Here is an 18,721-nt window from a genome sequence, read left to right on the forward strand (position 1 = left end):
AGAGTTGGAATCGAGTTGAGTCTTCAGTGTCAAAACAATGACAACTATATCTATAGTTATAACTTACCGTATTCTCCCATCCATCGCGGGTCTTCTTGTTGCGCCGACACGATTTCAGATAGGTGCGGATGCGTTTGCGGGATCGGTCGCTGAACTCCGGGAACTGCCGGGCGCAAGAGTCGATGATGGCCTGGATCTTCTCCTTGGGCTGCTTCGAGATGGGAATGATGCGATCGAGATTCTCATCAACAAACAGCCGCACAAACATCTGAAAGGAAGGAGAGGATGTTACAGTAACCCGATAGGCTGACGTGACCAGATGTCTGGCGAATCTTTGGCAACGCTTGGCTTTACATTCGCCGCTCACTCTCAGCTCACGCTTTACTCACATTGAAGGCTTTGAGCCGCTCGGGATCGTGTGTGGTGGCCAGTTTCTCATCCAGCTTGTCATCGGAGTCATCCTCGGACACCTCGTCCTCCTCCTTCTGCCCGGAGGAGTTAGTCTCGTCCTGCGTCTCCATGGGCGAGTGGGCATCCTGCCGCGGCACCGGCGACAGCGAACTGTCCATCTTGCCACTGGCCGCCGCCGCAGCTGCCGCGTTTTGGGCCAGAGCGTTCTGGTACTGCGCCCACAGACCACCCACCACACTCAGATCGGGGCCCTCGGTTCCATTTCGCACCGCCGTCGAGTTCTGGTAGTTCCAGGCTAGTAGCATCAGCTTCAGCTTGTCCGCGTCCTTCATCAGGCCGGCATAGGCCTCGGATTCGTTGACGAGGCCCCCGCCCAGTCCACTGACCACATCGCCCAGGAGTCCGCCAGTGCCACCTGCTCCGCCTCCTGCGCCAGCTGCCGCCCCTCCTCCACCGAGGCCTCCAACGCCCACACCAACCACGCTGGCTGTGTCGGTGCTCACAACCGGTGTTGCCGGAATGGTTTCCTGAAAGGTAGAAATGAGAATATTGTTTGATTATCTCATCTCCAACTTGAATAACAATTTATTAAACATTTCTATATTGCTTATGTGATTAACTATAATTTCAACACGCTAAAGTCTTGACTTAAAACATTGCCATTAGTGTGCAGCAAGTTTCAATTATTAGTTTAAATTGACAGCAATCGGTTGGCAAATATTCAAATATGTTTTTTGTTAAACAGAAGTAGTTTTCAATTTCAGAGCTTTTTTCAAGAAATCTACGAGCGAACTTTTTCGAGACCGCACGAACTCTCTGGAAGCAGTTCGATATGCCAAATCCCAGTGATTACGAGTAGAACCAGTTGGAAGTTCGTTCGACCGTTTTAAAGAATGCAAAAAGGAACGAAACGTCAAAGAAAGCGTCCCAAAACCCCAGACCGGGATTCTAGGGGAAAGTTTTACGGACTTTCATCTTGAAGGCAGGTCCAGTTCCCCAGGTTCACCCTCTATCTGCTCCTTTTTCCTGGTTGCCCATTCTTGGGGTTGCCTTTTTTCACTGTCCGCCCTCTGTGCACTGGAAATTAGTCGGCTTGGTGGGCCGGGGTGGGGTTTCAATCCTGTCCTGCCCCTTTGCGGCCAACACGGCTCTAATGAAACATTTTGCCCAAGACGTTGAGCGTCCGGCACACAAGCATTTTTCCTCCGCACTCTTTTGGTTTTGTGGTTGAAGGACACTCGTAAGGTGGGGCCGTGGTGTTGGAGTTCTGAGATTGGGGATTGGAACTGGTAATGGCAGCAAAAATGAAGCTGTGTTCCGTGTGGATGGCCATCGAGATTGAGGCTTCCTTCTTTCCCTTTAAACGTGAACGGACTCTAAGTCTTAATTAACATTAATTTGCTCGACCTCTGGGGTATAGGGGTAGTTGGCTGTAGCAAATAAATTGTGCAATTTTGGGGGGAACAAAAGTTTCGTGTGGAGTTAAAACTGTATTCTAAACATGACAAAATGTCAAGTTTTCATATTTTTTCGCTTGTTTTCTGGCCACTGTGCCCGATCTCATTTATCTCTGGAGCAAGATGTACTCTTTTTATTTATAAGTTAATTAACATAAGACCCTTTTCGCCCCTGAAAGCTGCAACTGGGCCCGTACCGCTTTGTTTAACTCTTCAACTTGAGTTTGAACCAATATTCTGTAGTTTATTGCCAGAAAGTGAAACAAATATTTGATTTCTTACCTACAGCATTTCATGTTTGTACATACACGTATATATCATACGGTTCAATAAATAGGAACAACCACACACACATCATGTGCAATTTCTTTTAATTTCTTCAGCACGATTGCGTAGTTGGGTTTCGAATTTGAATTCTCATTAGACTAAGTTGTCGGGCCACAGCTCGAGACCGACTCGAGACTGACAGTTCGCCCCACTCCCCAAGAACCACCCAGTTCCAAAGCTTGTCTCAAGCATCCTACCTCGCACCGCCCCCGAAAACCGATGTCGTAACCACAAAAACTTTGGAGTTACCCCAAGCCTCCAAACACACACACACTCACACACACACACGTGCAAGGGGTGTGGGACTGAGACAAAAACTAATGCATATGTTTAGGCATTTTAATTTATATACACACACTCACTGACACACGGGGGAGAAGTTCTAAGAAAGCTCACACACACTAACCCCCACCACCACCCCCACCCATACCCATTTTCATTCCCAATTCGAAACCCTAAGCCCCCAGACCACCTTCTTCGCCGTTGATAAAAGCAACTTCCATTTCATTTAAACTACAATTTCCTTGACAGTGCACAGAGGCAACCCCTGGCAGGGATGTTGTTCGGTCTGGGTACGGGGATCGGATGGGCTGGGAAAGGATGCGATTGGTATGGGATGGGATGGCGACTGGGACTCAGGTCCTGGCAACCCTTTCACGCACTTATGAGTTAAACGCAAATTTTCTTAGCTGCCTTTTAGGCGCCGCTCGGCGGGAAGGAATGGCAGCCTCTGTCTGGAGAAATATGTCATCGGCAGTTGGTGGCGAAGGAGGCGAGGTGACGTAGGGCGAGGGAAGTGGGAAGCGGGAAGCGGGACGAAGGACGTGGGACTAAGGACGATTCCTGCCTGGGTGGTAATTCATTATGCGTGTGCTTAGAGGTTGCCGGCTTTGTAGTGGTGTGCTCCAGACGCAGTCGAAGTCAAAGCCTGCTTTTAGGCTGGCAGCCAGCAACGGCACATGTTTATCCTCCCCCTGTCACCTCATCGGTTGTTAGTTTTGGGGGCTGCCTTCTGCATTGAACTCTGCGCCTTACCCGTTCCCCTTCTCATTGCTTTGCCTCTGCCTTAACTAGTAAGATGCCACAAGCCCGCATATTTCTGATATTTAGAGGGGCTTCCTGCCATCCCCCCCACTAGGATCGCAGCCGAAAAAGGGTTACAAAATTGTGGGAGCGACTTCAAAAGCAACTCTTCCCATCGCGCAGGCGAGTCAGAAATGGAAGTAAATGCTAGGATTTATGGCCACTGCTTCTGCGTGTCTGAGCGCGTGTGTGTGTGTTTTCCTGCTTGGCAGGTGTTACTCATACGCCTCGTGGGCTGCTGTCAGGCCCAAAACAAATTACTTGCCAAGAGGGGACAGCCCCTCATCTTTGGCCTGCGGCTGCTGGCAAAGTCAAGGTTGCTCGGGATGAGCTCAAGTCGTGTGCATGAGCAGCTAGAGGGAAATCCGTAAGTAGAATCCGTACGGATCGGCCCACATGCAGGCACACAGACTCCCGACGGAGTTGTTCCGGTTCCGTCTCAGCCTTGGACTTTGAACATTTTTGCAAGTAGTCTAACCTCAAGTCTTTGTCCATTCAGAGTCTCGTCCCCAATTTCAGTTTCATTTTAATTAATGGAAAATGTGTACACTTTCTTCATGTGGCTAGCTCTTCAATAGTGAAGTGTGTGGGGGAAGGCTTTCAGGGAACTTGATTGGCAAAAGAAACTGAAAGATATTGCCCATGCTTTGCCGTGCTTGATTTGAAAGTTTGCTCCGCAGAGTTGTTCTTCCCAAAACATGGTACAAAATAAAGGAAAGGCCTTTGGAAGAGTCTAGAACGGGCAATGGAATCCTGCAGCCACATAGCTTCCAATAGAACGATTCTATTCCAGTGCAGCACAGCAGTTTTTTCTCATATAGGTGCATTCCATTCCGGTTAAAAATCCAGCTGCAACCCTCGAATGCATTAAGTGCATGTACTGCGCAATATAATATGTATATGTATATATATAAAATATATATATATATATATAAAATAATATCCTCGCTGGTCAAAGCAATTACAAAGAGTGAGCGGCAAAACATGGGAACTGCATTCAACGTGATGGAGCCAGTGCACCAAAATAAAAAACAAATAGGGAATATAGAAAAAATCAGTGAATGGTGTGGGCAGGATACGCCAGGACAGTTTCAAATTAGTTACCAGCCACGGTTTTAGCCGACGGCTGGGAGGTCAAATGGGTGGTGAGCGTATCAACTCACAACAAATACCCTGCCGTATATATGAAATATTGAAAGCGATATACATAAGCGATATGTGTGCATTTACATAGGATGTATGTGACTCCGATATTTGTATAGGATGGCAAGTTATTTATTTGTTTAGGCCCGAAAAAGTGTCAAAGGGCGCGTTATGAATCAAGTAATAACAGGCTTAGCTTAATAGTTCGAAATGGGGATTATGGCTTGGTAAGCTGTGCATTGATTTGTAAGTGCCGATAGATGATTAAAATGCATTATTTGTTCTCGGACGAACAGCTGGCAAGTAAAAATTAAGTTAATTACGATTTGTTTTTCAGCACAATACCGATCTTGCCATATATTTTCGCCCTAATGAGCAAAAATCTCCCATCTGACAACAATCTGAATATAACTAAATGGCACAGATACTCGTATACTCCATTCCTCCCAAATCATCTGCATATTTGGAGCCCCAGTGTCGCCGTGGCAACTGCCAGCACTCATACGCCCGGTGTGCGCTCTATGAAATTTTCTATTTTATTTTTTGCACCACACGCACAAAAGCAAAGAGAATGCGGGTCCAGTGGAAACTATTTGTGTTGGTGAAACACGGAGTGGTTGGAAGTGCTGTATGTGAAATGCAGTGGCATCAGAACAAGAAAGGAGCAGCTAATCAGAACGGTGCCTAATTTAAAATTAAATATGAAAAATTGTATGTATGTTCTTAATATTATAATACCGAAAACAAATGAAGTGGAATCCATTAAGAGGAAGAGAACATTAATAACTGCAGTGCATACCCCACAAAGGAAGCATTGCATCAAGGCTTAGTACCGAATGCAATTGTATAAATCTGGGGTGGGCAACGAGTGCAGCTTTGAACCCCCCAAAGCGCAGCCCCTGGCTTTTCCGCTCTTCCGTCCGCCGCGTTTTACGGACCTGATGATGTTTTGCCTTTCCATTTTCCACCCAGTGGTAGGCAACATTATTTAGCAAATAAAAAAGCAGCGAACAAAAATTGGGAAAAGCGTTCCCTTTGCGAACTTGATTTGATTTTTTTCCACCCCTCCCGTCCGTTTCCACTCTCGCTGTTGGCCACAAAACGGGTCAAACTTATTCACATCAGATCGCTTTTTTTGAGTGGGTGGCAGCAGAAGGGGTCGTGTAATCGTTGTGCCGGCTGCATACATTTCGGGGGCACTGTAACTAACTCTACATGCCACTCAATCGCCCAACAACAAAGGCACAAGCCGTCGCTTTTTATGCAGCACGCGAATATTATTTGTCCAGCGCCATAAAGTATGCAACATTTTGTTGACCAACGCGAAGTTATCCGCTGAAAGCATGGTGTCCTTTCAGAATCGAACGCGAACGGGTACCGCTCCTTCCCTGTCTAGTCTGATTAGTTTATGATGTGGTTAGGACGAGACAGCCGGTTGACTGGATCGAGTAATGGGATTGGGCTAGAAAATGCGGCACTTACATTTTACCCTTGCTAGTTTATTTAACTGCTGATGTTTAGTGGCCGTTTCAGAAGAGCAACGTATTTAGTTAATAGCTGTGTCTTTATAGACATAGAAGTCTATGAAGCTTAAAAGTAAAATATATATTTCTTAACTTATTGGTACAAAATCTATTTCATGATTTATAAGTACAAAATCTTTTCTTAATTTATTTCAAATAATGCTCTCTGGGTAAATACTTCCTTATAGTATTGTTATTTTTCCAACTAAAGCTAAGTCCTGCCTTACTGAATACATAATACAATTGATTAGGTTATATATTTGTAAAGTCATTTAATTTCCTTTCTGCCTGTTGTTGCTCGTCTATTTTAATCATAGAGTCAAGTTTCTCGCACGGACAGCCAAATCGTTATCTGCAACTCCCTTTGAAGCGGCTCATATGTAATTTATCCCATGTCCCTATATATCGTTTTTTACACGCCCCTCCCCGCCGCATCACGTTCCGAAATTGAAACATAATATTGTCAGACATTGATTCCCGTTTCCTTCAACGACCGCAACCGCACGAGCCCTCTCTTCCCCTGGCCACTTAACCACATCGGCCCCATATCCCCCATATTCCCCATATACCCCATATACCCAGCCCAACCACCCAAGGCCCCCTACACCCACACTCGGGAAATCTGTCGCAGAGGTGCGTAAATAAAATACAAAAAAGAACGCCTACAAGTATGTAAAGAATACCCCACATATGCTCGGGGATGCCCCATATGGACCAGTTAACCGAAGCCACTAGAGGAGAAAACATTTCTTCGGCCAGGCGGTTGACGGTCGTTTTTTAACGCCTTTTTGCACTTGCCATTTGTGTAACGGCCTTCCCAACTTTTTCCCTTATTTGTATTCCCATTTACAACAACACGCAGTGCAAGTGGGTGGTGTCCGGTGCGTGGTGGGTTGTGGGTGGTGGTGGTGTAGGGAGTGAGTAGTGGGTGGTGCATCCCGCTTATCAGAGATTGCAGGCCGCGTGCGTTATGCGTGCGAGGAAAAAGGAGAAAAAAGACAGAGACACAAATGGCAATTGGTGCGCACACATTTTTAAAGGCGGAGCTTTTTTGGTCCTTTTTCACGCACGCACACACACACAGACGCACTCTCGCCGCTCACTGGACAGCATCGGCGGTAGGCTCCATTGCATCAGTGTTGGCGTGTAAAAATATTACGCATGCAGAAATATATACACATGTGAAAAGGAGAAAAAAGCGCGTAGCCAGCCGACGTGAGACGAGCGATGCAACGAATGCACCAGCGCGCGTTGGCAAGAAGAAAAAAATGGAAAGGATATGGGGTTAATGCAACGGGGGGCCTTATTATCAATGAGGGGGCCGTGAAACCGATTTCCCGCAGCGGCGGGCGGGTGGTGAAAAAATGCTGGCTCACATACAAGGAAATCTACTTACTCATCTGCCCAGGCTTTGGGCCCAGCCAGACATCACAATTAATGCCCACCACGCAAATGCACGCACACTGGCTGCGTTGTAGGCTCGCTGGGTTGTTGGCCAGTTAATGCCACCCACAGTGGGTGGGTCAGCCCATCCCCCGCACACAGACACACACACACAGACAATCCGGCCAGCCCTGCAATAATTTCAACACCCCCCTTTTGGACGGCAAACAAAAATTGCATTTTATTTTTGGTTTTTGCGCCTGATGGCGGACGCATTCCAGTCCTATTTTTTTGTCCTGCCCCTACAAATCACAATCCCCACCATCACCCCTAAGTTGCACGCATGCTGTGCCCGTTAGCCGATGCATTAGCTGAACAAGCCCAGCTGGATGCAGCCGGAAAATGGAGGTGCAATAGTAGGACGCTGACAGGTGGTGGGCTGCGGGACTGGGGATGGGAATGGGGATGGGGGATTGTGGATGGCCTGCGTGAGTGAATCGCCCAAAAGTGGGCACATGTTTTGGCCGCGCAAATAGGTGGAAAATGTTTTTGTATTTTTCTATGGAATGTTTTCCATCATGCTCTGGCAAAGCCATATGGTAATAAATTCCAAAAGTAAGATTCATTGGATGAAATACAATTATATGTAGTTAAAGTTGCTGGCGCTGATAGATCGGCGAAGCCAACAAGAACAGAATTAAATATACACAACTCGAGCTCCTAAACACCTTTATAGAAGGGTCAAAACAATATTAAATCTTAAATTCGTATTCGTGTCTTTTATTTCTGCTATTCCATTAACAATTGTTGAAGTACACAATGATAAAAGCTTTGAAGGGCTGCGATTCCCGATTTCAGACATGTGCTGTGGTTCTGGCGCATTAGTGATTAATGATTATTTGCATATTCTGCAGACTGGCACATTAACTGCAGCTTATTGTTTACTGAGCTATTTAGTTGGTACATTGCTTCGCTTAGCTTTCTTAAGTCCTCTTTAAAACCACTCCGAAATTCTTCGAGCCCTCAGCCCTCAAAGACAACTAGCGATACGGCTGATGATGATGGGAACCCAAGTTTCTGCGCTGATTTACTCTTTGGATTTGCATATGAATTCTCATCATCACGATGCTATGAAGATGGCGATGTGCAGAATCCTGCCGACGACACCTGCACGTCGGCACTGCGTTGCAGTTAAGTGAAATCTATAGCCCAGTGCTTCCACACCTCACGCACATTCCGCATACGCCATGTGTGCAGCCGGCCAACAGCAATGTTTTCGGCAAACGAGATGGCGAGACTTTGTCACTTCAGGTGAGAGGGAAAGCCAAACGGCAGTCTAAGTAGACCCCAACCCAAACCCAAACCTAAAGCCGTGCCCATGGGTGTTTTGGTCCTTGGGAAATTCGAGAAGGACGCCGATCGACTACACTTAAGCTGACTTAAAGGGTTGGCCCATGACAATGGAGGAGCATTGTGTAACGTGACCCATCTTGGGCTTATTATCATAATCCGATGAGGAAGACACAGAATCGTTTTGGTTAGCTAATACACAAGCGAATATGTTTGCGCTTACTATTTCGGTTAAATATTATAACATTAATTCAATTATGCGAATACATCTTTTAATTTCGATTAATAATAGTGCAACATTATAATGTTTCATTAAATCGGATGGCTAAAAAGTCATTTCAAATTAACTCAATTTCAATTAACTCATGTCTCCTTTTTCCTTGCATTCCCTTTCTCAGACTAATGGGTATCTAATAGTCGAGACACTCGGCTTTGTAGTTCTCTTTTGTAAGCAATAGATTTATATAGTATTTCTGATGCAATAGATGTCCGGAAAGTTTTTTATTAATGCAGAACGCGAAATTTTTTCGGTCCCTTGATTACATCATTCATGTATGTACTTCGCTGAATGCATGATTACACAAAACGAAAAATGTAATGACATCCCTTTATTTTCTATAATCTATTTATAAATCTTTTGGCTACACCAAATCTTTCTAGATAATAAACAGTTTCCATATTATTTAATTTTGAATATTTTTCAGAGCAACTCACTTAACCAAAATTCTCTCTCTGTATGTATGCTTGATAAAAAATTATTTGAATATGCAAATGCTTGGAAAAGAATCGCCTGGTCAAACATTTAAATTTTTTTCCAAGCGATCCTTTTTAATACTTCTTTCAGTTTTATTTATATGGTTTTTTGTTTTGTTTGTTTTGTTGGGATAAAAATAACAAATAGTACATCGACTTATGTAACCAACTGTACAATGGAACAGTGCTCTGTACGCCTCTATTAAATATTAAGTAAATGAAATATTAAAGCAAACTAAATGTGTGTGCGGCCGAAAAATCATAACAAATAAAAATTCAAAATTAAACAAAAATCAAAATGGCTAAAACATGAAAACAACATTTGGTGTATATAAATATGTGCATAAATATACAGAGAATATTTTTCAATAGGGGGTGCTGATTGATGCGGCTTATGCTTTTGAAATTTTCTATCAGCATTTGCATTAAATATATTTGTTTAAACTAAAAAATATAATGACACTCTCAAATACTGTCTTAAAATAAAAATGTCAATATTTATTGTGTATACATGCTGCTTAATGTTTTGATATAATATGAACAGAGGTTTAGATAGAATTTTCAAGCCCAAGCAGACCTGTAGACTTTGGTAAAATGTACTAAAATTATTCGTTAAACTTTTTAACCGTTATGCATTACAGCATTACAGGTTTACAGCTAGAAGGAGGTGGATCGTTTCTCTATTAAAACAAAACCTCGTTAGAGAAATCCATTAAAGTGCTGAGATGACTCCTCAGCCATGAATTGGACGTATTCCATCCGGCACGGGCATCGTCTGCGAATGCCAAGCAATGTGAAAAATCAAATTCAGCCATCACGATTTTCATTGCAAACGGATGTGGAGGAGTCCCCTTACTAATGCCCCCCAAACCCCACCGAAGACATCGCCTTCGATCGAAACAAATCATAATCAAATCGAATTTCAGTTGATTTTCACTCGCAAAGACAGTCGCAGTGGCTCAGTGGCCTTCTCCCTAAACTAAAGCCCGTGGAAGGCGACTCATTTCCAGGAAAACTGGGGGACGCTGCAAAGGTCGGGGGAAATGTGTCTCGAAATAAAGCAGAGCCGAGAGGAAAGCGCAAACAAAAAGAAAAAGGGAGAGAAAAAATCGCACATAAAATTGATGATAAACCATTCCAAATAATATTTTCCTCTTTGACGCTCTGCGGGCGAGGAAAAGCGAGGTGGAAACTTCTTGGCACAAGGCTGCGCCATGGCATTCCTAACTCCTCGGCTCAGGATTTGGGCAGAGGAAATACTCTGAAGTCTGAAGGCAAAATGATGAATTATTTGCTGCCTCTTTCGTTAGGCGTCAAAGTTTCCCAGTTGCGGGGTTTTGGGCGATGGGATGGCTCTGAGTATTGGATGAGCAAAAACATAAAAATGAACGCGCAGCCCAAACAAGCGTTTCACGGAAGGTGGAGCCCATAGACCCAAACCCAACCCAACCTCCATCCCCCTTGCAATCCATTCGAGGCAAACGGTTTTTGACACAATTTGCGCCACTGTCTGAATTTGGCTGAATTTGGCCCTGCCTGGGACGAAGTGGGCGGGCCAGTTGGATTGGGTTTCGGTGGTGTCTGCTGCTTGAATGATTTTTAAACGAGGCAAGAAATCCCAAAAGATGCGGCAAACGTTTTGCTGGCATGAGCTCACGTGGTCCCCCTGCTCCGTTTTCCTCTTTGCGCCACGCCTTCCCCTTGGGTCTTACGAATATCCCTTTTTTTGCTGGTGATATTTTTCGTAAAAATGGGCGTCCTTTATGGGCAGTTCCCAACCCCACCTCCCATGGCCTCTTCCTCCCCGCGGGCAGCAGATAATACAACAAACATTTCGGCAAAACTTTTTTATTATTTGGCCCCACCATGGATGTAAGAGTGGTAGCTGCACGAGGGTGATGGGATTCCTGGCTTAGGTCTGAGACTTCATTTGAAAGAGACTTTCGGCGTTGGTTTTTTCTGTGGTGGCAGGAGTGAGGGTGGTTACTAGATCGCAGATAGATGCCCGGAAAGGGTTATTTTTCGAGAATTCATTTGCCAAAAGGGTCTGTTGGGGCATGTTTATAAGGTATGGAGGAGGAAAATTCAGGGTCACATACTTTACCGAAGACCCAAATCTATAGGTAATGCAGGCTTTTGTTTTGCAATAAAAACGAATGCGTATTTCTGTTAAATAGATAAATATTATAAAAGAGTTTTTCCGTTAATTACATATAGAAGAAAATTATTTAGAGTGATATATATAATTTTCTTCCGTATAACAGAGCACTTTTCGCTACTCAGTATTTCACAGTCCTTATATTTTATGAATGCTTTACAAGGCTTAAATTATCTTGCGATGTCAAAAATCGTTCAGATGCGCTCTCTCAGCCTTTCAATCAACCACGCTTCTGTACTCTCTGAATTTAGGTCCTGTCTGCAGAAGCTGAGGATAAACCACGACCCCGCCAAACTTTCGTCTCCCCAGGCGGCACTGGGTGGCCGGCGCCAACATAATGAACAACGCCTCCAACTTGGCATGGGAGTTTCCCGCTCTTCAGCTGGCTCCCACTCCAGACAGCCCCCACTTCGGCCTCACACCACCCCACACCACCCCACACCCTTAAACACAATCCCCGAAGCGCACTTGAGTTCGGAGCAAAAGCGCCTGAAAGTTGGCAGCACAAAATTTCCAGCAGCGATGGCGTTGGCGGTTTTACAACCTTCGCGTGTCCTCCTACTCCTCGCCGGGCCCTTGTCGAGATGGGGCCGGCCTCGTCCTTTCTGGCGGCCCCACCTTCTCACGCCACCCGCTGTGGGTATAGCACACCTAGCCTCGGTCCTCGTCATCGTCGTCTAGCAGCGGCAACCTTCGCAAATGGTAACAATTTCAATTTCTCTGTCGCCTTATCGCACCCGCGCACATATGTGTGCAGGGCGGGAGGCGGGAAGCGGAAGGCGGATGCGGAGACGGAGACCCAAGTCCAGACCCGAACTGAAACTCCGGCTCGAATCCGAAACCCTCTCGACCCGCCTCCAAAGTTTCCAGCTCAAAGTTACCGATTTGCGCTTGGGTGCAAAAAAAAAGGGAAAAATGCGCCCGACGAGGACGAAATTATTACAAGCTCGAAGGAGTGGCAGGAGCGGGTGCGATGAGAGCGGCACGGCAAAAATGCGTAGCAGATTAGCGATTTAGGGATGTGGAAAATTCGTACGTCTGCCACCCCCTGGTCCGACCCCGCTGCCTTCATCTCAATACAGGCAGCGAAGAAGGGTTCCTGAGTTTCGAGGGTCTTGCAACGGGCTGCAAACAAAGTGAAACCCGTTAAGCTGCTGCTGCCATAATGCCAACATTTTTCGTTGCATTATAATCCTTAACAACCAACTCGCCGGCTGGCAAGCAAAAAAGTGTAGCCTAAACAGAGACAGATCTACTTATTTATAATTTCAGTGACTCCAAAAGGAGTCGAGACCGCTTTAATAATTAAGAGGTTACACTCCTAATTAAAATTACCATTTAATGATCTGAAAAGCGGTTCTGGACAAGTATTAATACATTTGATAGCCAAATATTGAAGTCGCAGTTGAAATGGAAAATAATATTAAATGTGTTCAGACGCGACCTGTTCTCCCTCATAAGTAGGGCCTGAGTGTCGGTTTTTGTAGCCCAGTGTTGGGCACCCCATTCACGGAGTAGTTGTGGCGGCCTCCTAATGCAGCTTTGATTAAAAACGCAGCAGTTTTTAATTTGTGGCAATGCAGGGCTCCCTCGCCGCATAACCGCGTGCCCCACTCTTTGGCCGCTCCACTTGGCGATCCTTTGGCGGAGACAAAGGCTGCCAATGATTGAAGTGTACGGGTATATCCTAGTTTTCAATTGCCCCAGCCTTGGAGGCTGCCCCCGCTCCGCCGGTTGCCTGCTGCCAGCTTGTCTGTCACTGTTTGGTGGGGCACGCCCCGTGGCAACCACCGCCCAACGCTCAACGCCCAACGCCCACCGCACTTGCCACCGCACGACTATAATTTTTATGTTACCCATGCACTCGCCTACCAATTAAAATGTCTGCACTGGCAGCGGACGAGGCAGCGTCGGATGTGCTTATGTCGCTAATAAACCGTATTATTAAGTGCTCGTTGGGCGGGAGGGTGTACGGCTTGAGGGGTGGGGCCTTGAGGTTAGACTGCAAGTTGCACCCCTCCTGGCTGAATGGGTGCCGCGACTGCCACTTTCAACTTCCGCCGGCAAATGTATAATTCTATGCCGGTGCACTGAGGTTTTTCCCTTTTTTTCCTTTTGTACCGCCACACGAAACCATCGGTTTCAGTTCCACATTCAGACCAAAGCTGGTTCCTCGTGCAACACCCATGGCCATGTGAATTAATTTTAAGCTGCTTAAGGTAGGAGAACATTTTTCATTTTGATTTTGTGTTGCGCGTGGCTGGGAAAACTTCGTTTCATCGTCATGGGGCTGGCTGCCTGCCGCCTGTGTCTCTGCTAAATTTTGTGCTGCAATTGTTGCACTAAGCGTGAACGTTGCCCAAGGATGGGGTTAATGGAGATGGTACCATTTGGGCTTATCAAAACCGACACAGACAATGGGCGTTGTTTTAAATTGTAATGTACTTACAACAGAGTCGGCACTCGTACTACTTTGTGTGGGAAAGACTTGTTTTCGAATTGCTTACCTGCAAAGAGAAGACGAGTAAATGTTTGAAAATTAGCTTGAAGATAATTACTAATTTATTCATCACAAAGTTGAGGACTGCATATAATACATCTACTTTTTCTAATAATAGTGCGGTTCGCACTAAGGCAATACGATTTATATTTTTAAAGTTCTTATATACTGACTTTAGAACTGCACATTCAAACCTACATATATATTTCTAACTGGACAAACGGCTACTGTTGCAGATTGGACTACCATTCACCTGCAAGGGGAATCTTAAGAGTTCGAACATTATGTGCGAGATCAATTCATACGGGAAGAATGCATATCCATCTGTTTCAATCCACTTAGTAGAATAGTTTAGTTTCAGGCGCTCCCGAAACTTAGTTCGTTTGCCATCCAATTCATCATTATCGGCTGTTTTTCAGTCTCATCCCCGTCTTGACCCCTTCCACCCACCGATTGCTCCTCACTTATAGAGGTCAAAAGTAAGACAAACAAGCGGTCGAGTTGGGGATTCTTCTTTTTTTTGGCCGAAACTGGAACTGGCGTACGATGGCAGCAGACAAACGCGCTGATAAACTTTCGACCCATGCCGCAAAAAAGTCAGACGCCAAAAGAGGAGGGGTTCCGTAGAAGGGCGGAGCACGGAATTTATGTGGGTAGCTCGCCGGCGATGCAAAACTTTTGCATTGAATTTGAGCGGGGCGAACCTTTTTTCTATTTTATTTGCTTTTTTGCAAGTAGTTTTTGGGTTCTGCTTTTTTTATGCACGGTTTGGCGAGGAGTGGGGGCTCGGAAAACAAAAGGATTTTGCAGCTAAAGCGAACGGATTTTTAGTTAGTTGTTATTATTTTATATGGCCAGAGCCCGGCGACTCGGACAACTGCAACTTTTCCCGAGCAATCGTTGCGTCCATCCTTCAGCTTCTCTAACCCTGCCCAAGCTGGTAGTCCTGGCAACGCGGGGTTGGGGCACTGTTGAGGCCGCAACTGGCGGAGGGGTTCAGCTTTTCCATTTTCCCTCCTTCATTCGCTCCTCCTGCCGGAATGTGCGCCAAAGCATAATAATAAAAGCGCACGGAGTGGGCTCCGAGGGGAAAATCGTTGGCCAGGCAAGGAGTAACATGCTCGTTAGTCCCAGCTAGAGAAAATTGGAGGACGGGCGCAGGATGTGGGGGTTACGAAAAAATAGAAGGAACATTGGACAGCGAGCGGCGGCAAGGAATAATCTAAAAAATGGAAACCCAAACGAAACGCAAGACAAACTTTGCTGCCAGCGTGGGTACAAAATAAATGAGGGCCAGGCCCCCAGTTCGCTTGGCGGATGGGTGGCTTGGTGGATAGTTGGTTGTGTGTGTGTGGTAGGGGGTGGTTGGGGGTGGTAGGAGGACCTGAGGAGCTGAAGGACTCGGCGCTGGATGAGTGCCACGGGCAGGACTCGAACTTAAAATGGACAAGCGTGGGCAGGCGGTGGTGTGGTGAGCCTAGGACTGGGGCTGAAGAAGCCTGATGAGCAAGGACGAGCCAGCCAGTACGAAGAGGAGCGCTCCCTTCTTCCGCTACCAAGAGACTCTCTCGAAAGGAGGGCTCTGCTCCGCTCCACGCCCCCAAAGAGCTGCACATAGAAGTGGGCGGTTGGGGAGTTTAAGTATGAAGCGGGCGTCTAACCAGGAGATGGGCAAAAAATTTTTGTATAAAAAGTGCGCTGGCAAAGTAAGCAAACGGCAGACGTCCTAGGGTAGCCAAAAGGGAGTGGCCTCCTGCTGGGGTGGTGGTGGGGGATTTTAATGGAGAGGGGGCGACGAGGGCCGGGACAGGGATGGCCAAGCAAAAGGGTTAGGCTAAGGTTGCCTGTCGGTGGGTGAGGGTGAGGGTGTGGGTGTGGGTGTGTGTGCGGGTCTAGCTGTAATTCCGATGCGCTGGTGGTCGTGAGGGACAAGGGATCGCTGGCAGGGGCTCCGGAGATAGTCCTGCTTGAGGAAAGAGTGGCCGAGTGGAGGAATAAAAACTCTGTGTCAGCATGGAGCTTCAAAGACGGGATGGGGCCGTACCGAAGGAATACAGTGGTCTAAGAAGCTTATCCTTCTTAAAATAAAATACATCATTATAGTTATAGAATGATATCAATTATTTGGAATATTCGATTTAATTTACAACCACCCTCTGTACACCTTTTTTTAATAGCATACGACTTTTCCCTATTTTCCAACGTAATAATGATACAAATAGCTTACTCTTTTTCATTTAACCGAGTTCACTCCACTGTAAGGAGCAGCGGTGTTCAAGGATGCCCCGTCCATGGTGTGCCGACTAGGGTGTCCAATACAGAGCTCTTCGCCTTCGACGTCTTCGCAGTGGAAAATAAAGCGCACGTTCTCATAAAAGCCCCTGTAGGATAGACCTTCCCCCTTGTCGTTTCTATTTCTATTTTTTTCGGAAAGCCTGGTCCGTGTGGGACGTTCAAAGGGTAGGAAGGATGTGGCCTGGGGGCGGAGGACTGAAGGAGTGGCAATGGTGCGATACCAGAGCGTTGAAAGGGTACAAGACAGCGTTCTCGGTTGAGCAGCTGAAATGTTGCTGACTTGCGCTAGTTGGGGTCCAACTCAGGGACTTGAGTAATTCGATAAGGGGGCACAAGAGGCGCGAGTCAGCGTTCAACGTTCAGTTGCTCGACGAGAAGGTTGCCAGGCCACGTTACGTGGCGTATTTCATTAGCAGTTGTGATATCAGAGTGGCTTCACTTGCTCCTTGGATGGCAAGGAGCTGGCCCACTTTGGAGTAGGTGCGACTTGGGCTTAATTGTCTATTTCAGTTGGCTAGACGAGGGCTGATATGATTAGCCCTGCTAGTATGACGGAGAGGCCATTTTAAAGTCGACTCGTTCCCGCATTCCTTTCCTATAAATTTTCATTTTTCTTATTCCTTTCTTCATTCGCCATTTCCTCATTCATTCATTACGTTGGGGGCTATGCATAAATTTTTTTCCAATATCTTGTGCCTCGAAACTTTTGCCCACGAGTCCGGCCCCAGAGTTCTCTAATTTGTGTTTGAGTTTCATCTCTGTCCAAAGGAAGTGAGGAACATTGGCGCAACCGGAAACCTTTTTTCCCCCCCTTTATATCCTCTTTCTGAAAACGGAGACAGGACCAGACCGTTGGCATCGCTGTGAGCCAACAGCGAGGAGTGGATCTTTCACTGTGCCCTCTACTTTCTCACCACCTCACCACCCCACCACCCCAGGCAGCCCAAAATCTTAGCCGGCAAAAAATAGAAGGCCCAAGTTGGTAAAAAGAAAATACAATGAAGACGAGCGCTTTGGCTAAGCGGAAAGATGGTTGCTTTGGGATGGTTGGGCCCAGAGTCCTGCGGACTCCGACTTTGGACTTTGGGCTGGGTGTCGCCCGAAAGCAAGCGAAGATGAATCGTTTCGTGTTGGCGTTTTGAGCACTCAAGTGGGCGAAGTCCTGGCCAGAAGTTGGGCAAAGGTTATTGCCTGGTCGACGAAGACGCTGGGTGTGTTTGTGTGTGTTTCATCTGCACATCAATCGTGAGGCCATTGCCGGACCAAGGAGCTGGGCCCCTCGCTCGTTTTCATTAAGCCAAAAACCCCGCAGAATGGGTGTGTTAGTGGGTGGTTGGATCCCAAGTAATAAATGTAAAATGTTGCTGATGAAACCCAGCACAAAGACGGAGCGAAAGAGAGCAGAAAAATTTGTAGATGCTGGCTTAGCTCATCAGCAGCCACAGAATCAGGGGAAGGGCAGCACCAGTAGCAGCATCAGCAGCATCAGCAGCAAAATGGAAAATAATGAAGGGTAAGCTGGCGCAGGGATGAGGAGGGGTCTTTTTGGGGGGATCGGAGCAGGACTCTGCAGCAACATGACGTGGGTTCCATTCGAATGCTGCCTGGCGGCGACAGGCGGGCAACGGGGAAGGCTCTGTGGGAATGGGTTGACTCCTGTTCCAGGATAGCGAGTGTGTGTGTATGTGTGTGGGAGTGTGAGTGTGAGTGAGTGCCGGCACCCCTTTAAGATGTCTCGTGTCTCGAGACCCCCGCACTAAAAACCATCAGAAACTAACTAAACACGAGTGGGGGTGAAAGCGGAGCGCATGTGAATATGTGTGGTGGCTTTTAAGCAAACGTCTTTCACAAGTGAAAGGCCCGAGGGGTAGATCTCCGGAGGTTAGAAGGGGGCGGCATAAAAGGAGCTGGCATCAGTGGTAAAAGCCAAAAACGTAACCTAAAACTGCAAGAAAATTAACCAAAAATACTAAGCCAAAGTCGAAGACGCAAACACACACTCGCACACGGGCGCAAGGGTTGGTTGTTCGGGGGTTTTGTGCCTACGAAAAGTGTAGCATACAATTTGGGGCAAAAATAAGGGAAAAGTGGAAGGAAGGCGTGGGGTTCATGCATGCCAAGGCAAAGTCTTTGGCTTGGCAACATTGAGAAGCAGCTAGGAATGAAGGTGAGGTCGAGGCGCTTGTGTAGAAACTTTTGGCATTGTTTTTGTGCCACTGCGAGTGTGTGTGAGTGTTCGTATTGAAGGCGGCGTCGCAACGAGTATGTGTGTGTGGGATGTGGCACTCGTTTCTCCTTCTCTTTCCGTCCCTCCGTCTCTCTCTCTGCAGCTGGGGAT

The 18,721-nt window shown here is 46.6% G+C and overlaps 1 protein-coding gene across 2 annotated transcripts in view; it reads right to left on the reverse strand.

Annotated features, from left to right (window-relative positions):
• Positions 1-18,721, reverse strand: part of LOC6543515 (homeotic protein female sterile) — a 56,477-nt gene that overhangs the window by 2,759 nt on the left and 34,997 nt on the right. For both annotated transcript variants that reach the window (XM_001969489.3, XM_026979068.1), the window contains 2 exons: positions 390-938; positions 68-268 (listed from right to left, as the gene is read on the reverse strand). In XM_001969489.3, coding sequence (XP_001969525.2) covers positions 68-268; positions 390-938 — 750 coding nt within the window. The remainder of the gene's footprint in view (positions 1-67; positions 269-389; positions 939-18,721) is intronic.

The sequence above is a fragment of the Drosophila erecta genome, unplaced genomic scaffold (assembly GCF_003286155.1).
Source record: "Drosophila erecta strain 14021-0224.00,06,07 unplaced genomic scaffold, DereRS2 tig00000055-arrow-pilon, whole genome shotgun sequence".
Lineage (NCBI taxonomy): Eukaryota > Metazoa > Arthropoda > Insecta > Diptera > Drosophilidae > Drosophila > Drosophila erecta.